We start from the raw sequence: 27,157 nt of genomic DNA on the forward strand, positions 1-27,157 counted from the left end.
ACAGGAAAAACCTGGAAGAACAGAAGCCTTTAACACACTGTCCTACAGGGCTATATGCCACAACATCTTTGAAAAAAGTTTTTGCAGTTCAAATAAGTATATCAAGTAGAGAAGTTCTATGTTCATGCTGTAATTTGTAGTGCAATCTGCAATTAGTTAGGGGCTGTCACGTGCAGATTATGTGGCTACAGGTTCCTAAAACATTATGTTTACCTACAAAATGGACTAGCTTTTGATTAGCAAAGATCCCAGGCTGCCTACCCTTCAGCAGACATTTTGCTGGCACTATCGCTCTGTTTTCCCACCGCATCTCTGACTGGGTTTCACATGTTGCAGAGCTGACCTCTCACCTTTAATAGCTAAGGCAGTGAGCTCTCCGTCCTGTCCTCCACGCAAGAGGAGCATTAGCTCAGCACTCCCACTGCTAATGCTATGCTTCTACTGTTTTGTGACTCTTATCCCAGAATTAGACGAAATGCATAACTGCCAACACAAGGCAGTATTACCATGCCAGAATTGCAGCTCTGAATAGTTGATTATTACCAGATTAAATAACTGCATCAAGTTTTTAACACAATGCAGTTATGCTTCTAGGGTGGAAAAAACATATGAAAGGCAGATGTGAGTTATATTGGGAGTATTACAAAGTCCTTAGTGTTAAATCATATATTTAAGGTTAAAAAAAATTAATTAAAAATAAAACCAGCAAAAAAACCCCCAGCACCATTTATTAACTAATTTAAATGCAATGGAATTTAATTTCACAGTTATTCTTAATTTAGAACCTATACTAATGCAGCATACTGTGACATCTTCTCAGTTAAAAAAATAAGTCTTTCCTTCAATGGAAAAACGCAGTACTACCTCTAGTATCTTTACAATAGAGCTCTTTGAATAAAGAGAAATTATTAATATCTTCATGGGAAGTCACACAAGCAGTACTACAAATTCAGCTATCTCTAAGTAATATATCGTGTTTTCTTTTGAGTTTTACCGAGGAAATGTATCCCTTAAAGCTCCTCTGGGAGCGTAATGGCCACACTTGACTCAAAAGATGCTCTCTCTTTCTCATCCTGGAGTTGCAGAAAGTCACTCTCAACATGACTGCATAACAATGATAGTGATAGCAAACTAAACCCCAAGGTGTCCTGACCTCAATTTAAACACAGCCATATTTTGTCACAGCCATTATGACCTCACTCCAGTATTAGGGAATTCCTTGTAACAGAGTACATATGGCAACTGTACGTTACATGCTTTTACAAAACAGGTCTATGTGTGTAAAAGATTTGCAATGGATTTTTTCTTATACGCTGAAAAAAAACAAATCAATTTTTTCCATTCTTACTCTGAAGCACGTTAGTTGTTTTTCCCTCCTCATTTAATCTGATTTCATAACAAGTGTATAGAAATATTCAGAAATATGACTGCACAGTAATATAGAAAGGCAAGGAACAACAGGCATATGAAATCCCAACTATTAGGACCAGAATCAAAAGAAGGTTTAATATAAGCATTAAACTCTGTGAGGGGGGGAAAAAAAAGGGATGAGAGAACCACGGTGGCTGGGATGTCACGCAACTTAATAAAATCAAAGAATACATTTAGCTATCTGCAGCGTAGGAGGAATAAATCAGGATACTAAATGCAAGTCAAACTACAAAGAGCTAACAGAATGATGATAATTTAAAACATCCAAAATGTTTACCATGTTAAAAATGTGGAGGTGCTTACAGATTTAAGGTCTTTGTTCAGCCACTGTACAAACTAGGTATTTTAATGTGAATACTTGTTCCACATTTTGAGAGTGGGCAAATATAACTACATTTCCAGAGGCAGCAATCTGCCATACATTTCTCTGGTTTGCAAGAGATCAGTGCTGAATATGGCCCTCTACGGTAGCTTAAAGATGATTAAATTCAGCAACATGCCTGTTTTGCACTGAACTCCCTCCCATCCCCAGAACAGCTTCTCTTGAAAGTTAAGAAGTTAATTTGCCTTTTGCTCCTCTTCATATACTCCTCTGCCTTCCTTTTTCCTAACTTGAAGCATATAACATCATATATCACAAGTGGAACCAACACACCAAAGCAGCCCAAGGCTGCTCTAATATTACACTCCACTGGTAAAATGCAGAGGGAGGCAAAGATAGCAGATAATCTTCCAGAAATAGTATAGAGGAGCTAGTGCCATGCTGCTCCGAGTTAAAGCAACAAGCTGTGATTTCCCACAGGACAACTCGATACAGGTACAGCAACACCACCTCCAGTTTTAGAGCCCACAAACTAGTTCAGCTGGTCTGTTATTGCCAATTGTCCTCCTTTTTATCCTTAAGCCGCCTTAGAAGCTACCTGTCTCAAATGCTCACACATGTTTTTCTGATTAAACCTCTTCACTGAAACCAAATCAAATGCTCCATTTATGAGTAATTTTTCATTTTGATGAAGAATGTCAGATATTTCAAAGCAAGCAAAACAAAGACATTGCTTTGTAGCAGCAATGTAAAAATGCCACGTCATTCAGACACTCTGAGTAACTGTTCACAAACTTGTATAGTTCAGAGTTACAAATGTTTTCTCCAAGTCTGTAGGACAAGAAATCTGTAAAAAAAAAAAACAAGTCCTGCGTAGTACAGTGTTTTAGTCCAGATTATTTCCAAAGGTTACTTCCAACTTGAACTTGCTCTATGATTCCCTCTGGCTTTATTAGATAAGTTGTTTTTTTTTCCTTAATAGCCAAAAGCATACGAGAGCAACACCAATTAAGAATCTGTGCAACTCAAATTCTACTGCAAGTATCTCCTGAAAGGAACAGTATCCACGGCAAACATCTCTCACCATTATTGCTGTAGCTTTCCATGTCTATTATTGCTAAATTCTCTACCATATAAGAGCTGCAGAACAAGAAATGGAGCCAACACATGCATTAAGATCTGCATGTTCAGTACTTGCATTATACAAGAATTAAGATATATGCAGTTACTTCTACACTTTTTGTATTTTAATGTACTATTTACCCTGAAAACATTTTTGTTTTGCTTCTGGCTACAGCAAGAAAACTTAACCTCTCTTTCCCACAAGCAATGCCTATCATATTACATACGGTCAGGAAAAGCCACTTGCCTAAAGACATGCTGCCACATCGCCTTTGGTTGCTATTTCAGCTGTAGAAAAGGAAACCATTTGCAAACAGATCTCTTAGGTTTAAAGTACAAAGTATTGAGGGCTGTAGCACAACACCCTGTTCAGATGCTGATGAACCTAACAGCACTATGTGAGATATTTACAACCTGAGGTTATAAACCCAAATAATCTGGAGCTCAACAACCATATTTATTTATAGAATACAAAGGTGATACTCTAGATACTTTCACTAGACAATATGTACATAAAGGGATACTAAAATCAATACGCAATAATATACCTTAAACAACCCTATGCCAGTTGTAGATTCTGGAGATACACAATAGAAACAGGCAATAGGAAGAGGCAAAAAATCCCTAAACCAAAACCTGTAAATCTGGCCACATTCCTACTGCCCCTGTCACAGAAAGAATATTGGATTAGCTGGATGGGCCACTGGACTAATCCTGCAGGACACTTTCTATGTTTTTGATTTGTGCTATAATGTAGTAAAGATCACTAAAATCCCCGATAGCTGGGATGGGGGGGAAGATCTTCATGTCAGATTTACACAAATTTTGTGAGACATAACACCTTCAGCCTAAGCAAATGGCTAGAAATAAAAACCCAGTATTGTCTGAGAGCGAAGTGAAAGTGAAGAGCGTTTACATTTAAATATGTTTTCTTATTTTTGATTTAACAAGCAGCAATTGCCATAAAACCAACATAAGCATTAGGAAAATTCATAAAGTCCAACAGCCTGAGAGTAAGATGAAGAATCAGCATGGTTATCAGCATTTGAGATCCACAAGACTGAAAAACAACCTAAATATGTACCAAACCCAGAAGATAGGTAACACGTGCTGCAACACAAAACCACACTGTATTAGCGTTTTACTCACAACTTCACTTTCCCTAACAATGGAGTTGGTGAGCAAATTTTGCTACTCTGAGTTAACTGGTTTAACAATAACATGCTGCTATCTAGGCTCTACAACATCTTATCAACAGGAAATACAGATACTGTAAAGCCCTGAATTCAGCATTTGTTCTTATAAAAAAGGAAATTATTATTATTAGAAGTTATGTTCCAGCTTGAGAAAGGGAAGATATTCAAGTACTGTATTGCAAGCTCCAGTAACCTAAAGGTTATTAGAGAACCACAGCAATTCCATCCACCTTTACTTGATGGGATCAGCTAATTTTGACATTCTATCAACATATGGTCCAATGAAGACTGAAAAATCTCCCCAGAAAGCTACATAAACTGAAGTCATCTACAAAGACCGAAACAATAATCTGAACGTAGCATACAACCTGCATCTCGAGCTAGATGCACTTCTATGCTTCTATGTAACGTATCTAAGGGAGCATTACATAACTACTAATGTTTATGGTGACCCATCTTGGGCACCAGAAGCATGGCATTCTTGTCACAATGGCTCAGAAGTTAGACACAATAGATAACTGCCTCCTGAGCACCCAAAAATCTAATTGCTACAGTTTATATCATAGGTCATAACAAAGTAATCCACAGAAAAGATGGATTAAAGTGCAGGACGGCATTCAAGCACCTTGAACATAACAGCGTGTCTATCCTTGCAGCAGTCCCTTACTACTTATACCACGTATCTTACAAATTATCCTTGCAGGTGGAGAAATTGTCAGATAAACACTTCACAGCCAAACACCTCTACACCCAACAGCAGGTCCATCTCCAACCCTTATCTCACACTATTCTTCACAGATAATCCTAGACTCCTCTCAGCCTTATGCAACTACACTTCTCTTACGCCACACACCATTCGGTCTGTCTTTCTCTAATAATAACCAAGTCCCTTGGTTAACATAATCTTCTTATAGGAACTCATCCAGAGCTCCTCACCATCTGTATCTAAAGACTCTACCTTCAGCTTAGATTTCTTTCCCACCTCCCAACTTCTATTCCCACTTCCCGTGCACTGTCTCTGCCTTTTGCCCCCTGCTCTCAGCTAAGCATCCCAATACGGGCAATAGTCCCGAGCCACAAAGGAGGGGAAGGCTTTGATAGTCTATGATGCGTTCACTACTGATGGCTGTTGTAGAAAGGCAGTAACAGCAACTAAGGAAAACATCTCCAAAGGAAAAAAACAGTTGTTACATCTACAACCTGTTTCAAACTAGCTAAATGTGGATGGGTATTTTAGTTGAACCAGTAAAAACAAAGAGATCCAAACCCAAGTGCTAGGTCACTAAGAAGAAAGTTGCCTGAAGTTAATCAAACACCAAACCAGCTCCACCATGACTTCATCTGTGGAAGTGGTTAAGCAAACCTAACAGCAGGTTACAAAGAGTTCAACACGGAGGTAGGCAGAGAGCTTAGGAAACTCGAGCCATGCTGGAAAACTGCCGAACAACCTTATTCAATAAAGCAGATAGTGTTACAAACCCTACTTCCAAACATTGCTTTTTCTTCTTTGGACTACTAGGAAACTGTAAAAGAACCTAGCAATACAGAATCTGCTCCAGGATGACTTCTGCTTATCCTTGTTATTTTCTTTCACTTTAGAGAGTTATAAAAACCAGCACTATTTATAGATGGAGCATTCATTTCACTAATGACTGATTTGACCTTTCTGTTTAATGTCAGAGGGCTTTATTTCAGAATTAAAACCCTCAGCATCTATGGTTGTCTTGAGGAGATACCAGACCATAAGCAACATGAAGTCACAGGTTGATTTCACATTTACTTCAGAAGTCTAAGCTAATAAAGACAAAAAAAACCAATAAAACCCAACAAACCAAACCCATGTTTGTATTCCTGTTGTTTAAACACTAGCAGTATGCACAAGGTATTACTGAATTCAAACACAGATGTGTACACTCCAAACACAGCTAAAACAGGAAGAACAGGTACACACACCTGTACATATTCTTAACCCAGAAGTTACTTTTGGATACCAACACGCCTGCTTGTTTATACTAGTGTATGTAAATAATGCACTGAACTAGAAGTCTTTATTTTACAGTGTTTTTACAGAATGGATAAGGTTACAACTGTATTAAAATCATTAAATGCCATGAAGTGGGGTGACAAGTAAGAAAACTTTATTTACATTCCAGATTGATCCATCAGTAGGGAAAAGCGTGCATTTAAATAAAAATCAAAAGTATCATTTATAGTTTTCTTAATTGTACAACTTTCATTGTAAGATACTTTTAACATGCACAAGCCTACTTCGTACAAAAAAAATAAAAAAAGGTAGTCAGTTTTATTTCTTTACTACATGGAAATGGAAAACCAAACCTGGAAAGTTTTGTGCTTCTGTTTTTAAGTTTCACATTTATGAGGTAAGCTATGAGTAAGAGAAGTGGCACTGGTATAAGTAGACCAATCTCAGCAGCAGGAGATGTGGCTAATTTGAATAACTCTGGCTTCATTTTAGCAGCAAGAACCTCCTGTGGTGTTGAACACTGTGCAGGAACAAGTGGAGGAATAGTGCTAATAGGAGATCAGGTCACATAGAGCATTTTTAATTAGAGATTACAAATCCCAAAATAGTACAAATAAAAGTAATAAAACAAAAAAAAAGTAATAAAAGCCAACAAAACTTTACAGACTGAGGTCCTCCAAAACATATCCCGTGTACGATACATTTTTTGCCTCCATTATTTGCTGTAAACTCTCAGGCAAGCTCCATTATCAGAGCTTAAAACAGTTAAGAAATTTTTCAAATAACCTGTTCACAACATGAAACAGTGACATGGCATTACTGAATATTTGTTTTGGAAAAACATACAAGGGAAGGTGCAAAACCAGAGAAGGTAATTTGACTTCAGATACATACACTGCTGCCCCATCTCCCCCTAGTTTTAAAATGGCACTCAGAGTTAGTTTTGAAAGGCCAGAAAAATTGTTTGCAAACATGAAGAGCTGGGTTATTTTAATAGAAAATAAATGTAATCTGTTGCATAAAATAAGCTCTGATGATAATATTATATGCAGAGAGGCTACCGGCTTCCATCATGAGGAAACGCACTAAAAATACAATCAGAGAGCCTGACACCAAGCATTACAGGGTCTTCAGAGTCCAGGTTTAAATGATTACAACAAAAATCACCTGTGATTTGAAGGGCTGGTTTTCAAGAAGAAAACGATCTACATTTCTGAGTTTAAACCAAGAAGTGGGAATCAGAAAGAAAAACACATTGTAACTGTTCTGGTACATTAGGCTTCCAGATTCCCAAAGCAAAACAACATAAGAAAATTAACCATCAGAAATCAGAAGAGAGACTGGCAATTAGCTTATCGCAAGCTGTTTCTGACTAATGATGTTTCCACTTTAGTTTTCCCAAAAAGCAAATTTATGATTTTTCCTTCATTTTATATAAACAGTTCCAGAAATAAATGCAATTATACACACCATGTGCCAGTGTTCAACACAAGACAAGCTGTAAAAGCAGTATTCCCAAACTGTGGAATCACATAACCAAGTAAGGCACAGAATATTCAATACAGTCACTGTTTTTCATAGCATTCAAAGATACATTGGGAGATGTACAGTATGAAGGTACCTTGTGATTCAGAGTACAAGGCAATTTGTCTCATACATTTAAACATTTTAAGAGTATTTGGAGGGCTGTGGCCTGATTTCCTGATTGGACACATGTAACTTTGCTTACAAATGTATTGTTTATTAATAATCCTTTTTTTCCCCCCAAGTAATTAAGTACGACAGTTTTGGCTTAGAAAGACAGCATTAGCCCTAAATGAACATCTGGCAGTTTTGCATGTTTTAAATAGAAACAATCAAGTTAACTAATTAGAAAAAAAGCCAACATGTAGCAAAATAATTGCTATCACAAAAATTTCAACTTTAGATAAAGCCCTCTCAATGCACCTACAAGAGCTTATGGTGAGACAATCTAATCACTGCTCACCTAGTGACCCATGCTAAATTTAAACTTCATCGCAGTCAGCGTTTTAAGGCAAATGCTTTGGATTGAGCTGCAAATCAACAATGGCATAAACAAAGTATGTCTATCTATTACCTAGCTTTAAAAAGATGATCTGTTTTGCTACCCATCTCTGTATCATTTCTGGGTGGTCTTTATGAAGCCTTTTTATCTCTCTCAGTGTAAGTTTCCAGCTAGAACACTTTCTCACTAGATTCTGTTTCTGTATTTCAGTTGTAAAACTGTCAGTATAATAATAATAGTGTGAATAGTGCTTGCTCAATTAAACAGTGTTCTCTCAATCTCTTGTCTATCATATCCAAAACACATTTCTTGTGTTTCTAAGAAAGACTGAGTTTCCACTTACTTTGAATGAACGGACTAATGCAAAAAGAAGTTACTTTTGACTTCCTTCACTGTAAGTCTAAAGAGTTGAATTCTGTACAAATATTTAAGTCACATGATGTATATTTTTTCAGCTCGAGGAAATGATGCTTTTAAGGCAGGCCTCTTACTTGAAGACCCTGCTTTGGAAACACTCACCTGGCCTGTCATGCTCTAACAAATACACCTTATGTTAATCTTGTTCAGACAAGCCTATTATTATTAGCCACGAGATTATTTTCCTAAGCTAGCTGTTAAAAAGTACTACTGACATGTGTAGATATGTATTATCAAACACCCAGTAGCCATATTCTAACAAGGGTCACACCATTTTCTCCTCATCTTCCAGTTTATCTCAGTGTACAAACAAACAACACTGATGGTAGGTATGCTGACTAGACACTTCCAGACATCCCTTCCACTCTCAGCCACTCTGTGAACAAGATGCTCCTCCCTAGAGCAACATGTGCTTAATTCTCATTTTTCAAGTTTCTTCTGCATGTGTTTTTCCTTCACCTTTATCCATAAAGCACACACAGGCCCCTCAGTAAAAGTTTTGTGCTGTGTATTTTTTCCACAGATTATATAACTTAATATGACTTATATAACTTTATATGACTTAATGAAATAGGCCTGAATTGAAAATTGTAAGCAGCTGACATTTCTACATGAGGATGCTTTATTTAAAAACAGCAGCAGCATTACAATCTGAAGCAGCCTAGTTTGTATCTCACCAAAAAGATTAGTATTATCTTTGTTCTGGTTAGTGGATTTTTGGATTATAAAATCCTTACACAGTTAGCCTTTCATGAAGCACTGTTAGGGATTAAAAACATCTTTATGAACATGTTCTCATATAATGAAACCATAACAATTCAACTCCGTTTTACCCAGAGCAGGAAAAGCGTGCCAATTAAAAGCTCTGTTTGAGGGTTTAGTATCAGCAGGTTGAAAACGGGTTAGGCAATAAACTAGCAAGAAGATTCTCAGCCCAGAAAGGATTTTTTTTCTTTTTTCATGTCAAGCACACTTTAAATCTTCTAAGCTGTTTATAATGACAGAGTTGCCAAAAACAGCCCAGCTAAAAAAATCACGGAATTGGCTGCATCTGTTACAGAATACAAAGAGCCCCAAAACATTGCAGACTATTAGAAAAAGTCCTTCAAAATAACGTCAAAACACAACAAGTAAAGATGGTATATTCTGGAAGTTTGGGTTTTATTTGTAATAAAAATCAGCGCATCCATTTCAGGTACAACTGTATCTTTCTGTTCACAAATAGCAGCATTGCCTGTCAGGACCTATTCTTAAGAAGGCTTTGTTCTGACTCAGAAATGGTCGTGCAGGTGAATGCTGAGTCACAGGCATCCTTCTCCTCCCCACTGGCTCTACCTGAACCAAACAGGAAGCAACAGGCTCCACTGAGAAGTAACACGTGAATCACACTTCTCTGCTGGCATAGAAAGGTTGCACTGACCCAGCTATGCTAACAAGGAACAGAGCTAAACAAACGGGAGAAGCGGTTAACTGCCTTCTGCAGTCTATCCAGGCCACAAGGAATGAGACACAGGACTAGCCATGGGCACACCACAGTAACATCAGCACCTTCCTTTGGCCCTGTGTGGCAGAGTACACTCAGAATTACAGTAAGGTCAGTACTTTATGGACAGTTACATATAGATTGGTGGTTTTTTGGTTTTCCTTTTTTAATTTGTATCAGTTGGCTACTTTTATGACTGCTTTTACAAGTCACTTGCCCAACTCTGTACAGACAAACAGAAACTAGAGGTGACATGGTGAGAACACCAATCAGGTATTTTCTCGAAGAGGCACAATGAGAGTCAAGGTACAATACAATTTCATGCTTGGATAAAGGCAGGCTACAATTGCTGCTACTAAAAGAGGAGTGAACCTTCTCTCTGTGCTTACATTGGCTCTGGCAATCCTGAAGCTGCATGGCAAGTTGGATCAGCTTAGTAACTCAGCTGAAAGTGAACTGTGCTCCCTGCCAGCCTCAGCTCCTGAGCAGTTACTATGGCTGATGTGAAGAAACTGTGATAAATGTGTAGACAGGGCCAGACGATTGGTGACTTTTCATTTTGGCAGCAGACAGTCTTGGAATAACACACCAGTCATGAACTATCAGGTATCACCAAGAAGGTATTATTTTTCAGCAACATATGCCCTGTTCACAGTTGGTCCAATTTTCATAGGGTCAGCAAAAAAAACAATTTACCATTTCCATCTTAAAGCAAAATAATTATTTTAAAATAATTTTGTGGTAATGTTTTCTCCATTTTTCTTCTCAGAATGAATTACTTCCCTTCAAATTTTCCTCAGGTTGCTGTAATCTAACACATATTTCAGCCAAAGGTGTTATATCCTTGCTGCTACAAGAAATAAAAGTCAGGATCTTTCTATGGGGAGTGCTTCGTCGAAGCTTCTAGTCACGTCTTGAGATATGAATATAGATGTGAATCTATTAAAGCTCCTGGCACTCCCTACACAAAGATCCTGACTTTCATTTCTATTTAACACAGGAACTTCCATATATCACTGGCACTAACTGGAACTCTCTGGACATCCTTTAGGCTGTTAGCTGTTACAAGACCCTTTGTGCACTCTTGCAAAAATTGATCCGTCTGTGATTGATCTATGTAAGCAACTTAGTCTTCCTACTTTTACCTACCTATGAGTTTCAACAAATTAATCTTAAAATGTTACATGGAATGCTCATCTATGCTGCCCATGCAACTAAAACAAAATTCCAAAGGATTTACAGACCTTTGTTAGAACTGGTTATTATGTGACACCGATTATGGTAAGCAACCGTATATTTAATTTTCCAGTTGGAGTTTCCATTTGACAACTTCATGCAGCAATGTGCCAGAACTGAACATTAAGATTTGACTACGTGCTAAAGCAATTAACTTAATCCCCAACATTTCTAAGCATCTTAATTAAATTTATGGACTCTTTCCTCTCTCATTCCCATGCTACTAAATAGGAAAAAAAAAATAAGCTCTCTTTCCCAAATTACCATATATGATGTACACTGCACATCTAGCGGAAGATAAAGCATTTCAGAATTCATTTACTATGTGAAGAAATTAAGTTTAGCACTGTATTTAAATGTGCTTGGAGGTACAAACCAGGTATGTAGGCGATAAATAAGATTCATTGTGGCAACTGAAGGCTAAATTGCATTGTGTATTTCACAAAAATCACTCCAACCAAAAGAAGCCACCACCACCAAAGGAAAAATGCAGTTTATCTACCATAAGAAAAGTTGTCCCAGTACTCATTTGTGAGCACTGTATTATAAGTAGATTACAAATTGCTCATATATCAATAGAAGAAATCTCACATACTATTTTCTCAATCAACAACAGAATTAACTACAATAGAATGAAGTTATATTGAACTCTTCAAGAAACACATTTTAAGTCCAATCTTGAAAGCATTCTTCTGAATGAACTATAAAGCTATTTTCAGACTCAAGATGAAGTAAATGCAGCCCTGATTCTGTTGCAGATTGAATACTAGAGCATGGCGTCACGAAGAACAGGAAAAAATGCTTTAACAATGAGCACAAAATTATTCAGAACAAGCATTAGTTCTGATTAAATGATCATCAGCAAGTAGAAAAAATTATTAGAATATTCATTTGAACAGTTATTTTTTTAAAATCCAGGATTTTCAAGTTGGAGATACTAAAATAAAATTTTTACAAATAAAAAAACATCAGAAGTAGTAAGGTCATATATTTACTGAATACATGCCAGAACCAACTCTTCAAAACCATACATGAAATTCACTCAAATTTTACAATAAAATAACTGTATACTTAGCAATAAATATTCTAGGAAGGTATTTAACACTTTTATGGCTTACCTGCAGTTAAGTCATTATTTAAATCTATAAACGCGTGAGAGTGCGGGATATACATTTTACTTGGAGTTTCCAAGGCAGCATGCCATGATAAGTTCCTACAAACAAGAACAAAAAGCAAAATGTTTCATCCATATGTAGGGACTGTGATAATGTAACTTTTTTTTTTTAAAAAAAGGTGAAATTAAATGAAACTGAACAGAAAGCACCTTCTAACAAGGAGCTGACATTACTGCTGGGCTGCAGTATGCTCAGTAACTGGGGAGGTTCTGCAAACGATGGTTCAGAGCACAGGGGTTTCAGTCAGATTTTACTAACTTGCTAAAGCAATTTGTTGTGCACACAGAGAAGTACCTATCGCTGCCCACAAAGTGAAATTCAGTGCCCAGACTTCAACCATAAATTTTGAGATACTGATCACTGCCCTGGAGCAGTTTTACGGGCAGTATTTTAGGATTAATAAAGATGAGCAAAAATGGCCGTAATGACTTGCTGTTAAAGCAGCCTACGCCCGAGGCACGTATATGGACTTCATTTTCAGTCACTTAAAAATCAACACAAGAATTAACTCTTGCATCATGATGGACTACAGGCTAATTATGTCATTTCCCAAGCAGATGATACTTTCACTTATTTATAAACCTATATGGCCTTCTGGTTTCTGTTCAAAAAAGGACTGAATTTACAGCAAGCCTCCCCATTAGCAGTGCACTGAAATGTAAGAAATCCTTCAAAAGTGATAGCATAAAATAATAGCAAAAAATCATCAGATGTGTTGCTTTTAGAACCCTTTACTAATACTCTCAGAAAAACCTCAATATGCACTGTACAACAGCAGGACAGTGATATTGCTACTGTCTGGAATGAAATTGTTTATTCCAGTGACATTACATACATATTACTAAAGTCCTTCTCTTTCCTGACACATTTTATGGCACAACAAGAACTAAGCTTCTGATTGCTTCTCTGAGATCGTAACTAAGCTTTAGAAAAGTTAAAAAGAATCAGTTCATCTTAAAACACTTCTATTTTTCCCCTATCTCCAACAGCTCATAACATTTTTCAATATATAATCATTGCAAGGCACTCAGAAACACCCTTGTGAATTTGAAATCTCTGTTCCATAAGCCATCAATTTAAATAAAAGTAATGGTGATAAAATTCAAGTTGGGATTAATGACCAAACCATATTGCCAAGAAAGGTACAGTTTCCATTTACACATTTGAACGTTCTTTACCCTACATCACTACTGAATGATCTCGGAGGAAAACAGCCAGTTAGGAACACCAGGTATAGATCTGTTAAACTCAGTGACAGGATGTGGGGGCAAAGCCTTATTTAAACATTTAAGGGCCATGAAGATGCACAACAGAAAGCTGATATATTGTTGCCATAGTGACAGAGTAATCATCTCATTGACCTCTCCAGTGGTAACACCCCTCTTTCAAAACAATAGCTAGGAAGCCACATAGGACTGCAAAGACTTCTTAACAGACTTCCTCTTAAAATAAACTGCAGTATCAGTTGTATGCAAACCTACAAGAGCTGCAATGCCAACACACAAATTTCTCCTGGAAACACAAAGCTGCAGGTTTCTATACTGATATTACTAAGAAACATTCAGGACAACCCTATCAAGTCCCACTTAAAAGCTACAAAATAACAAGTTAGAAACTGTAAATTTCTTCAAACCACTGATTTAAAAGTCCAATCCTCTAAGAAAAACAAGTCCAGTTCCTAATTTTGCCACTTGTTAATTGAAAATCATTAACTATCAATCTGAAGAAAATAGTTAGAAAAAAAAACATCAACAGTGGCTTTCATATCACAAAGCTAAGAACAACGTATTTACTTTTGCTATTTATACTACAACTCACATTGTAAAAATTTATTCCCTTTTGAGTACATGAGTTGACAACTGAGAGAAAAAAAAAATAAATCTAACTCTGGTAAAGAATTCTGATTTGAGTGTTCTTCTCCTGAGGCTTCTTTCTTTTTCAAAGAATGCCCAAACCCACTACACACTATCAATGAAGTTTCCTTACAGAAGCCACAGTCTGAATGTATGGTCAGCTCAGTTTGGCAACAGTCACAGGAAAAGAGGTACAGATCCATAGTTTTAGTAAACTTAAATAAAAAGTAATCCTTTTCAATAATGTAACTTTCACTAACTCAGTCACACCAATTTGTGTCCTTGAAAACCCAATCCTACCAGCTCTCAAAAGCCAAAGCTTTCTTTTTCTTTATCGGATTACAAACTTCAAAAGCAGTTATCAGGAAAACTGAATACACTGAACTGTCCTTCTCTAGGGTCCAGTAGTGTTTGTAACAAATAACTGATAACTTATTTTCAAAAGACAGATTTCAAGTTCTTTGGCATCTTGCCCAATAGTAGAGACGTTGCTTTTTAATTTTTTTGTTTCCTTTTGGAGCCTGGCTCCTCTGAGTCAGTAGAGATGTATTCTTTTGTTATGCTTTGATGTCAGCATTCATATTCAGAACAGTTTAACGAAAATAATCCTTTGCATAGTCCATACTAACCATTTAAATATACCATTAAAACAATAATTTTTGTCTCAGTATTTGCTACTTGTCCTATTCTAGAAATTCCAGGACCAGCAGAAGCTCTAGAAATGAAATTCAGCCCCCTTTATTGCCATCTCATAAGACTTCAGTCAACTTCTGTTTGCTGAAGAGTGGCCTTAGCCACTCCTTGACAGGGAAGATGTGGTATCATCACTCGCATGCACACTTTTATTGCCACTTCAGGTCTCCTCTGCCCTATGTCTCTGAATCTCTTCTTCCAATGTGCATACCAAATATTTTCCATAATATATAGCTGAATATCTTTGCTTTTGATTTCCCATGTTATCTAGGAAACTAACTGTAATGGGATGGTTAGACAAATTAAAGCTAATTGTTTTTTTTTTTTTTAATTTCACACCAAACTCTTATATTTTCCTTTTGCCATCCCTTGTCTTAGAAGGTCTGTTGCAGTACTTCTTGCATCATCAACCTGTAACTTCATCTATTAGAACTAAACGTAGATTAAATGTTATAGATGCTACTTAAAACTGTTGGCTTGTATTTTTGTACAGCACAGAATTCCTTAGTACAGATAACAGTAAGTATCAAAGTGCACTAAACAAAGGAGACTACAGATGTTCCAAGAAACAATAATCCTACTTCTCATGTCTATAACAGGTTTTTCATTTTCTCAGCTCTACTTCCCCTACAAAAAGCCAGCATTTGAAAATCAGATGCAGAGTGTCAGAGAATGTTTAAAGATAAACACGGAGAGAAGATTCACATGTTTACACAGTTGGGGTTAAATATGAGTCTTATGCCTCTTTAATGAGAGCAGAAGGGGATGCACAATGAATACATTATTGGAATTCATGCTAAAAAACAAACCCTCAGCTTACCCGCCTATCAATATCTGTGGCTTACTTGAATCACTTGTGACACCAAAGACATCAGGAATCAAGTCTCCATTAAAGCTGAAAATGCAAGATAATTTTAGTATCACTTTAGTCATTATAGGATTCAAAATTAACTATTCTTAGGTAAATCTGTATTTGGTTAGCATTTTCCCCACCAAGCAACGAACCCCTTTCAGCTGTGTAGTCTCCTCTGCATTTCAGCTCTCGCCTGAGCAGCCAGTAGCAGCAGTACACTTCTTTCACTATTTTACACTATGCCATGCATTGATTTTCCAACTATATCCCCCCCTTTCTTTTGTTCAGTATTTCACACAGAGGGAAGTGCCCCACGAAAGGGATATTTACTCAGTCTGATAAGCCAGTAAGATTTTTGTTTTGCAAAGGATATTATAGCATAGAAATCTTGTAAAGACAAAACTGTTATGTTTTGTAATCTTCTGTTATACCAGTTAACCACACACAAACCACGCTACTCTTACAATTAGCATGTCTTACAAATCTTAGCTTTAAAATATATTTAAGTTGCTCTTAGTCACCATTATAAAAGTCATTTTCAAAAAAAGGTCATACTTACTCCATTACTAGAGGTTCATCATGAAAAGTCTTATTTAACATAGTTTTATGGTTAAGATCTGAAAACAGAAAATATCCATTTGATTCCATTACCATTTACATTTTTAACTTGGACATAATTCTTCTATTAATTTACAACCACCAATTTTATGATTAAAAAAAATCAGACACCACTGAGCATAAACAACTAAATGGCTTCCTGAAATTATGCAGGAAAGGTGAGTTACAGTTAAAGTACTGAAGCTGCTTCTCTCTCTCCACTAAGCTCTTCAACAAATTATTCTAAATAGATCTTAATGAAACCTATTTCTAAGTATGATTGCAATCACACAGTCACATGAAATCTGAAGTCGTTGGGATGAAGACCATCTGAAAATTTAATATTGCACATCAAACCACTGTTTAACATTTTGGCACTGTAAAAAAACACAACAACACAACCAAAAACCAAAACACCCCATCAAAACAACAATCCTTTAAGTGCTTGAAATAAAGATTAGATGCAGACTGCCTAAATGGAAAGCAAGGATTTGAAGTTCTAATCAGGTTATCACCTCTCAGACTTCACTTTCAATTCAAACTTCTTGTTACATCATCCCCATTTCCTCCATCTCTCCACAATGTTGCTCTTCTTTCCAGTTTCCATATTTTCTATGCCAGTACCCTCCAAGGGACTTGTCATACTTCCATTAGCCAAGCAGGCACCACATACCTTTCCAGGAGCTTCATCACATACCAACCATTGCCTGAATTTTTAACCTCTGACTCTCTAAACCTCACATGCTCATTTGTGCCTCTCTCAATATTTGTTTATTCAGAAACAAAACAGTGTCAATTAACCCAAATCCCTCATGTTTGCCCCAATACTACAGATACCTCCTATTCCTTTAATATTTGATCTAAGGCAGTTTCCCAGGTTGCTTGTTTCACCTCTGATTAAAGCCAGAAGCAATGCTATCCAAAGCCTCACCTGTAACTACTTTATAACACAGTTGCTTATAATAGTAACTGTTCTTCAGTAGCTTTTCTGGAGTCAAGAACACCTTCTTGCACTTTTCTGTCCTTTTTCCAATCCTAAACTCTCTCCAAAACCCTTTTCCAGCAGAGTCCACACAAAACACAAGAGACTTCAAGAATTCACATAGTCCATGATGCCACCCCAAGACAGAATCAACTATACCTAGAACACTGCTAAGAGATACTTGAAAAGTTCTTTCTAAATTTCTCAAAAGCTTCCAATGATAGAGGCTCTAGAAACCTCTCTCCCAAAGAATTTGGTTTAACAGAAACCCATGTTCTATTACTTATACTGGTAAGTTTAGGTATGGTAAGTGCATGCACTAAGCTTTACACCTGGTGCTCAGTGCATTTTAAATTCAAGATCAATCCTTTGAGATAATCACTGTGAAGCCAACATGCATAATGGAGAAGCTATTAGAAGATCTTCAGTTAGTAGGCTACTGTCAAACTGTAATATTGTTTGGTTCTGCCTGCTGCATGGTCTAGCACAAGGTCTAGCCTTCTTCTCAGTTACTGAATGCAGTTTAACAGCAGGATAGTATATGGGTAGGAAGTCAAATAGCTGCTACTCAATTTTAGCTGTAAACACAATCACTGCACCCTACAATGAGTTTTAACTTTCTGACAATACCGTGAATTATTAATAAGTCTAACAATCATTAAGAAGCAGTCTCAGCAACTCACCTAATGTTTGGTTGTGCCCCCAGAAAATAAACACTGACAGCTCATCTCTGCCATGGTTTTGTGCCTGGGTAGTCAGGAGAACATCCATTTGTGAATCACCATCATAATCTCCAGGAACTACACTGGTTATGGTAACACCAAGAGATCTACAATTAAAAACAAACACAAAATGCCACATGAAAATGTACAAGTGTCTACATGAAAATTTTAAGTGCCCATGTGTTCAAAGGCTTGGATTTTCATCCCAATTATTATTAGTCTATTCTATAGTAACAGAAAATACTATTACATTTTTTTTAAAATAGAAGTCCTTTTCTATTGCAAAAGTAACTCTACATCAAGCACTCTGCAGTCTTTCTTCCTCCAAGGAAGGATGACATTTTTAACTCTGAACTTCAGGTAACAGGCATTCTTCAGCCATGTCCTCTTTGCTCATGCTGTCTAGACTTCATTAAATGCCTCCATTTGTTGTAGAACCTGTCCTCAAAAACGTGTTTCAGAGAGCAGGATCTTTTTGGTTGCATTCCAAGAGCAAGATCATAAAGCAACAGGAACGCTTTAAGCAGGAGTCAGACAGGTAACTCAAACTTTTTAAAGGCAGTGTCATCTCCTTCCATTTCTGCCACATCTTCCACTCCTCCCTGCATGTGTCTGTTCTATCTATCTTTATTGACTTGGTTACCTACTCAGAGATGCTGCTTTACACACACAAACATGGTTCATTTTGTTAAAAAGTAGGAGCAGATATTTTCTAATGCACTAAAATTAGCTGCTTCCAAGATAGGAGGTAATAAAGAAATACACAAATATACAGAACGATAAAAGATGAAGCTGAGCTATAAAAGCAATTGAACTGTTAATAAACATAACAGTATTAGTAAGCATCATTCATAAGTGGTAATGTATTCTGTAAAACTCTTATGGTTAAGGCACTACATATATATGTACATAAACACACAGCTTCTTTAACATTTATTACAAATGGATGCATTTTAAAAAGCCACACTAACTTTAGAAAGGAACAGATCTCTGCACAGAAATACCAGAACACCATTCTTTCTATCCCCTTTTAAATAAACCAGGTGATATTGGGTGGATTCCATTAGTAACTACCACAACTAAGAGAATTTCCTTGAAAATATGCCTTAGAGCAGAGACTAATACTACCTGACAAAAAGACCACCTGTGATATAGAATGATAGCTTGCTTTACTAGGAAATAAAGGCCTGAAAAAAAACCCAAACATTTGCAAAAATATTCCAAGATATAGGTATTTTTTAATACTAATTAGAGGACAAAAACTGCAGAACAGAAATTTCATTAAAGGAGTGGAAAGAGACACCTATTAGTTAACAATATCAATGACAAAACTCATCTCCACCAATTCTGCCACCTGACTCACAAAATCCAAACAAATAAAAGCAAAAGCTCACCAGGAAATTAATCAGCTAACTGGGGAGCTCTAAGGGCAAGCTCAGCAGCACAGTCAAACAGTTCTCATCATGTTCCCCTGACTGCAGAGATGCACTTTCAACAAGAATTGCCACTTACATTGTTTCACCTTGCGTATCAATACTTACTTCATTGGTAACTTCACACGGGGCTTAAAGTAGGGCTCCTTTTGGTCAGCCAAAAAGATAATCAACTCATTTCCTGCAAAAGCAAGTCAGAGCATGTATAACAGAGGAGGATTGTAAATCATTTATATACAGAAACATTAAAAAAGCTATACCCGAAATAGTTATTCTTCAGAGCAGCAAAATCTTTGAAAGACTTCCCATACAACTTCCTCCTCATTCACCAGGAATCCAAAGCAGCACTTCTCCACTACCTATGTATTGTTTAAAAGAAAGCTTCCCATAATGAATCAAGAAATATTACATGTGCAGAAGTGGTAGGCATCACTTCTGTACAAATAAAGCTTAAAAGCTAACTCAAATTAATTCTTTGAACACTCTCTCTGACAGCACAGGATCTGATCCTGCCTTCCCAAGTTGGCAGAAAAAAGCACTAAGTGAAACTCACAGAAGTAACATAGCTCCCTGCAGCATTTCCTCACTTAGAGGCACTGATACAAGCCACTATCATTTAATTACTTCAGGAAGACCTAAATAACAGCCTCTATCGTACAATGTAGAAATAATAGAAATTTAGGGAAGAAAAAAATTTCATCAGTAAACCACACTACACCTCGCTTCAAGTAAAGCAACAGTTCACAGCTACTGAAAAGAATATAATTTTAACTTATCCTTTATTATGTTTGTTTTCAGCATTCTCCAAGAAAGTTGCCAGTAGCATCCCAAATGGCAAGAACTAGGTTACCTATTTGAGAACAATTCTACAGCTCCAAACCCAGGCTACTACAGTGTATTTCAGGAGCATCATTCTGTGGCAGAGTTCACAGCTGTGAAAGCTGAATGCAAGTTTCCTGGCTATGAAACAAAGATAATTGCCATAAATCTATTTGCCAAGGAGGATATGCCAGGAAACAAGTAAATGAAAACAAACCCTTTCAGAATGGATGGGGGCAACTAGTGCAGTCCCGTCTGGCAAGCTAATAGAGCCTGGGTTGCACTACACAGTCACAGATGATTGAAAAAATTGGCACACAGTAAGGTGAAGAAGCCTGCTGGCTGCTTAAGCTTTTGATAACAAAGCTGTGGGTTGACTGTTAAAGCTTGTAATTCCGATTTCACACTATAGACTTTCACCTGCCTTTTTATCATCTATGTGGTAAAGTAATGATGATGCTGAAGCAGCAAATGTGTTTTGACACATACCAGGTTCCAAGTCAATTACACCACTCAAAAATGAGACTGTGGTTACTAAAGATAAACCTATGAAATTTCAACTCAGCGTTCATCAATAGTCAAAACCAAACTGACAACTGGAGATTATTAGATAAACTACACCACGACATCAATCCACAGCACATGTCCTAGATGCTGTTCTCAGTTCCTCATTTTGAGATAAGGGGACAATACAGAAGAAAGGCAAAAAGTACATGGGAGGGTGAAGAAAGGAACCCATGTCCATGCAAGCAACAATTACATAGACTAGAAATCTTCAGCCTGAGCACCTCAGTGAGGATACCACAGAAGCATTCAATAGTTCCCAGTGGAACGCAGAAGGCGGATACAGGAACGATTACTCACTGCCCTGTGCTACCATAATAGGCAAATACAACTAGAAGGTGGTGGGTAAAACAAACAAACAGCATGAGTTTCCCCTTCCACAGGCACTTAGAAAACAGGCATACAGACAAACAATTCTGTTTATCCTTACATTTTAGTGTCAGAAATTGATTCAACCCAGGGCTCACTGGTAATTTTGAGTTGTTCTTGCAACAAGACACTTTTGGATCTAGACTATGTCTTACATTGAGCTGGTTTACTCTCTCTTATAAAGCTCCTAGCACTGTTTTTTCTTTCATGTATCCAAGCATATGAAAATTAACTCTCACTCAAACGAAGCAATTCAAAATCAGAATAGTAACATAAAGCCAGCAAAGGCCCAAGACATCATCCCAATTTCCCTACTAAGGGTCAGGATTATTAGGACTGAGCTTCTTTTCCAGGTTGCTGTTCTGGTGTGTGTGTGTGTGTACATATATAAAGAGATAATAATAGAGGTTGTGTGTGTGTATATATATATATTCTCACATATACACACACATACATAGACACATACAAGCTCTAGTATTATCTCCAATGCTCACTTCAGCACTATGTGAAATTGGCCACCATTTATTCCACCACTTACTATTCTAGTCTTTAGAATCAGCCATTACTTTTTGTTCTGAAGACATACCATACATTTTTCAAGCTACTTTCTGTCAGAACTTAAACTATGATAAATAATGTTTTGAAGTACTCTCTTTCTGGCTGATTTATACAGAGTATCAACTAGGAAAACTAGAGCAAGTGCTGCTGAGCAGAAGCAAAGAAGCAGCCGTAAGTCTAGTTTCTAAAACTTTTAACTACTCACACTTTTATATACATTCATCTGAAAGATAAGAAAGTAAAAATTAGATCTCTTATTGCTGACATTCATTTAAATCTAATCTTTGAGGGCATTTTTTCAGTAGATGAGCTAGTGGAGCATTTTCAAGAAGCTATGCATTTAAATATCTCAACTAGATGGGAAATTCACTCATGCTTTACTAAAGCTACTTACAGAAACATTTCTGAGATTGAAGGAATAAAATAAGGTGAATTTGAGAATAAATTTGTTATCTTAACATGTAGCTTCAAGTCAGTAAAATAATCCAAGATTAATATCTGCAAATAACACTGGCCTCTGATAACGAGCTCTGGTTTTGCATCCTCTATATCTGAAGCCCGAACGGCAACTCACAGCAGGTGACAGCCGTATGGAATAAATGCGTGCAGCCTTCTGCTGTAACAGAATGCCCACGGTAGGATAACACACTGTTTACCAGCCTTACTACTCTGAAACGTTCATCTCAGTTTCCCAAAACCTTGTGAAAGCAGGAGCAGAAACAACCCCCAGTGTGGCCATTCGCTCCGCAGGGCCGAGTCTTTATTTCACAACCACCAACTCAACTTTAAAGCACGCCTCGCCCTGTATGAAGCCATACGCTAGGGCAAGCTGCACATACCACTTTCCGTACACAAAACAGCTGGGGAGCCGAACAAACGCCCCTTCAGTCTTGCAAATAACTGTGCCGCTCGCCACGCTCGCCCCCGGCAGCGGGACGAACAGCCCCCCTGGGAGCACCGTGCTTCGGAAGGCAGGGCACCCCCAGCCCGCGGCCCCGGGGACCCCGAGTCCCACCGCGGCTCCTCGGGGGCAGCTCCCGCCAGTCCCCTGCCCGCCAAGGACAAGGAAAACACCTGCCAAAGAAGCGACCAGCATCTCCTCTCCAACGAGGACCGAGGCAGGACGGCGCCTCGGAAGCGGTCGCAGGCGTCAGCCCGGACCGCTCTCCCTGCTGCCCACCCACCTGCCCGGGTCCCCGCGGGCCTGGACCCGGAGCCGGGCACACACCTCAGCGAAGCCGCCCCTCGCACCGGCTGGCAAGAGCCCCCGAAGCGCCCCCCGCGACAGCGCCCAGCCGCGCAGCCGCCTCCGCTCCCGCCCTCCCCCCGAGGGCGGCCCCGCTCCCCCGCGCTCACCGCCTCGCAGCACGAACAGGTCCGTCTGCTTGTCCGAATTGAAGTCGCCGAAAGCCGCCAAGGTCCCGTAGGCCTCAGCCCCGAAGAGCTGAGCGGTGACGTTCTGCAGGGCCCGGCCGGACACCGGCAGGGCCAGCAGCAGGCACAGCGCCAGCCAGCCGCGGCAGCCCCCCATCCTGCACCAGCGCAGCCCGGCTCGCCCCCACCCGCATCACTTACGGCAGCGGAGGGGTGTGCCCGGCACAACGGCCGGCTCGCTTCCGGGATTGACCCGGCGGCTTTGCGACAGCTGCGGGAGGGTGCGCGCGCGTCTCTTTACGGCCGGTGCGGGTGACTAGCCAGGGATCGCCGTCCGGCTCGCTGGCTGAGGTGGCGGCGGGCGGGCGAGGGCAGCTGGTCTGGTCGAAGCGCGGTGACGGGAACGGCGGGTGTTCACCGGGATGGCGACGGCGGCAGCGGCCCCCGCGGCGGCCCATATGGCTGACGTGAGCTGGAAGATGCTGGAGCTGCGGGCTCGCTCTAAACGTTCAGGTCTGACCTCCTGGCTTGCCTGAGAGGAGCGGCGGGGCTCCTTCTTCCCCCTGCTCACTAACCGGCCCCCTCCCGCTCTCCTCTCCCCCGCTCTGCCCCGCCGCCCTCCTCTAGCTCTTGGCCGACGTCGTCCCCGTGGCTGTTCCCCCTCTCTTCCTGCAGCTTGGCGCGGCTCTTGCCGCCGGCCCCGCCGCGGCCCTGCCTGGCCGCTCCCGCTCGCCCCCCGCGCGGGCCTGGCGGGCACCGCCGCCGTGCCCCGGCGTGAGGCGGAGCGCTGCCTGGCGCGGCTGCTGTACAGGCGGCCGCGGGGCTGCTCGGAGGGCAGCTGTTCGCGGCGCGCACTGTCCGAAAGCCGCCGAGCGGTGAAGTGTATTTTAATACTGCAGGAGCTTGGACTCGAGTCCTGGCTTTTGCCCGGGTTTCCTCGGGTGAAGGTTTTACTTTTCTGAACGTGAGAATTCCCTTGCACTTGGCTTGCGTGGCCGCTGCCTTCTGGCCGGGGTGGCAGGTCGGTTGCCCAGTTGGTTTGAATTTCCAAAGTTCAAAAATCCCCGATTTTTACATTAGCTAAAAATACAGTCTCGGTAGGACCTTAATTGAGTTCTAATAGAAAGAGTTTTCCAAATGATCCTCGCGGTGTTTACAAGCACGTAGGAGATACAAATAAAACCCGTTCATTATTTTCTAGTGTGTGCATTTGGATCTGCTGTGGGGGCGTTAGGAGTCCTCTCATAAAGCCAATTAGCAATTAAAGACTGCTCTGATTAATATGCCTCTAAAAATTCTACTTATGTATAGTATTAGTTTGCAAAACACCGTGATTAAGGTTGTCCGGTACATGAGCTGTTACTTTGTGGCAAATTATCTTTAGAGGGTACTGTTACCTCAAAATTGGTTTACAGATGTGGCGGGAGAGCTCTGCAAAATAGTCTGGAGCGCACCCGTGGAGTATGTGAGCCCTGAGTCATGAGGCAGGGAGCTGACTTTGGGATTCCCAGGCAGAGTGTCCCCCTGTGACTGTAGAAGGCATTTAGATAGTTTCACACGCTTGAGTTTTTCATAACTGCTACTGCCTTCCACACGCATAAGTGTCTTCAGCAATGACACGTTACTATTGTAGCTCACTTACTCCTTTTCCTGTTCATAGAGATTTTGTCATTTATCGGGTGACTGAAGAAACTTATTTTTTAAAGACATGGAGATAATTTTAGTTGAAATGTTCTTCTGATAGAAGAGTTGATTTAAAAATCAAGTTTTGTCTATAATCAGCTAACGTTTTACCTAAAAAGTACAATCATGTTCTTGTTTCTCAATTTTACTCCTATATCTTTATAAGAATGTTGAAATTTGTATAACTTCAGAGCAAATTTGTTTAACTTCAGAGCTTTTATGCTCTTTCTGGCACTGTCAGAAAGAGACATGGCTGTTGTAGTCACTGAAAGCCGCTGAAATTCCCCCACACTGTTTGGAATTGGCTGAGGTCAGTGCTCCAGAGTCCCAGTTTACAAGCAGTACTGTTTGCTTTGTTTTGTTTTCTAGTATGATGCTTGGAGTAAGGTATAGTAAGCATGGAATACAGACTCATGTGCATGAAATGCATGAGTCAGTTGTGTTTTATAGGTGACAGCAAGTCTCATTTAAGACCCTATCCTGTCTAAGGTAATCACTGTCTTCATGTTTATCTATATTAAATTATGATTTAAATTTTTGCTGGTAAAATCAAATTTGTATTGGATTTTTTTTTGTAAAAAATATAAACTTCTTTAAAGGTTTGGAAGAACTTATCATCATAGCTACAAATAGTATTTCCTTATTTTACATTCCAAACTGGAAGATAATCTGCTTCAAATAACAGAGTTATTCAATACCATAAGCAATATGTATGACTACAAGAAAGATCCTAGTGTACATTCCACATAGGATAAAATTAGTACTATGCATAAGCAGAATTTTAGCTCCCCATCCTTACTATTACTTACACTTTTATATGCACTATTTAAATCAGTGTTTTTAGTTGATCCAGAAATATGTCAAATAGATTTTATTTGGCTCCTTTTGATGACAGTAGCAAATTTCCTAGTGAATACCAAAGCTCCTATCTAATGTCCAAAAGAGGGACTGTGTGCAGACTGTGTCCTTTTACTCACATAAGTTTTATGGCAGAAAAAGCAAAATAAAGTATATTTTTAGGGTAGAAGAGGGAAACAACATGCAGTGAAACTTCACTACCCTTTGCGCTGTGCACTCTGTCATTTTGATAACTCCACTAACATTGCTTTCAATTAATTGTAATGCCAGTTGCCTTTAACATTTACTAAACAGTTTTGGAAATTGCTGTAGCTTAGCCTGAGACGTTTGTGATTAGCTGCACCAATTTGAAATGGCCAATTTGGATGATGACAGAACCTCCTCTGCGCATGCTTTTTTAAGATGTGGTAAGTGTGCAGTTCTGTGTTTTGTTTTTGTTTGTGGCTACTTGACTCAACAAAAATAATTGTGTGTTTTGTGTTTCAAGCTGTGTTTTGTGCTAGCATTTCTTAGCACTGTACAGTAGAACTTAAAAATTTAAGCTCTTTCAGTGAAAATTTCTGAAAATTGGAATCTACTTAGATTGGAATCTACTGTACAGATCTCCCTATTTTGTCTTTGTTTTGTTTTCTTGCAAGTATGTCTCAGTGTAACCACCTGTGAACTGAAAATGTCTTGTTTTCCAATGGTGGTCATATGAAAGGTGCACTAAGAATGGTGTATAGATTTAACGCCCAAAAAACCCTCAACATGACTGATTTAGAGAAAAGAAGTAAATTTTCTGAGAAGCCTGTCATTGTGAGCTTGACTTTTGGAAATCAAATGGAAGCAAAATAACCCCCTGGCACACCTTCTCTTTAGGCACAATAGAACTAGAATACACAAATTTGTCAAGACCAGTTTTGCTCAATATGTTTTCACTGGAACAAATGTGCCCCTATTGGAAGCTAGCTGATCTGGGAAAAAATGTATAGAGCTCCTGTTTAGTCTGTGTTGAAACACAGAAGCAGTACAAGTGCTATAGAGGCTAACCAGGTAAGGGGGTTTTTTTAGCTGTCTTGCTACAACTGAGTCAGTTGACCTGCCCTGCCCAGCCCTGCCCATGGCATTTCTGTTTTGTATCTCTTCACATCAAAGGACACATGAAGTGCTGACACTGTAATTTAAAAAATTATTACTCTTTCCAGATTTTCAATACTTGATGTTTCTGTTGTTACAATATAAAATATGCAATTTTAAGATACTAGTTTTAAGAATTATTGTTCTGAGTTCTCAGAAACATTAACAGTTGCTTTCAATACCCTGAATGGTTTCCTGCCTTGTTAGTAGCATTGACAAGGCTGGTATGTTATATCTTGGTCTTCTGTTGTATTTTGGTTATGTGAAGCTCCTGTGTCTTGGAATGCT

At 39.0% G+C, this 27,157-nt stretch overlaps 2 protein-coding genes across 3 annotated transcripts in view; one reads left to right on the top strand and one right to left on the bottom strand.

Annotated features, from left to right (window-relative positions):
• The window catches only part of ITFG1 (integrin alpha FG-GAP repeat containing 1), a gene marked incomplete at its 5' end in the record, with an annotated part of 78,108 nt that extends 54,742 nt beyond the window's left edge, over nt 1–23,366 (bottom strand). The window contains 6 exons of the mRNA XM_084270141.1: nt 12,336–12,430; nt 15,759–15,833; nt 16,351–16,408; nt 18,054–18,199; nt 19,634–19,706; nt 23,192–23,366. Coding sequence (XP_084126267.1) covers nt 12,336–12,430; nt 15,759–15,833; nt 16,351–16,408; nt 18,054–18,199; nt 19,634–19,706; nt 23,192–23,366 — 622 coding nt within the window. The remainder of the gene's footprint in view (nt 1–12,335; nt 12,431–15,758; nt 15,834–16,350; nt 16,409–18,053; nt 18,200–19,633; nt 19,707–23,191) is intronic.
• A 106-nt stretch (nt 23,367–23,472) lies between these two features.
• Nucleotides 23,473–27,157, top strand: part of PHKB (phosphorylase kinase regulatory subunit beta) — an 82,521-nt gene continuing 78,836 nt past the window's right edge. For both annotated transcript variants that reach the window (XM_084270094.1, XM_084270095.1), the window contains exon 1: nt 23,473–23,722. In XM_084270094.1, the coding sequence (XP_084126220.1) occupies nt 23,632–23,722 (91 nt within the window). In that variant the 5' untranslated portion in view covers nt 23,473–23,631. The remainder of the gene's footprint in view (nt 23,723–27,157) is intronic.

This window comes from Gallinula chloropus, assembly GCF_964237585.1.
Source record: "Gallinula chloropus genome assembly, chromosome: 13".
In the NCBI taxonomy this organism is placed as follows: domain Eukaryota; kingdom Metazoa; phylum Chordata; class Aves; order Gruiformes; family Rallidae; genus Gallinula; species Gallinula chloropus.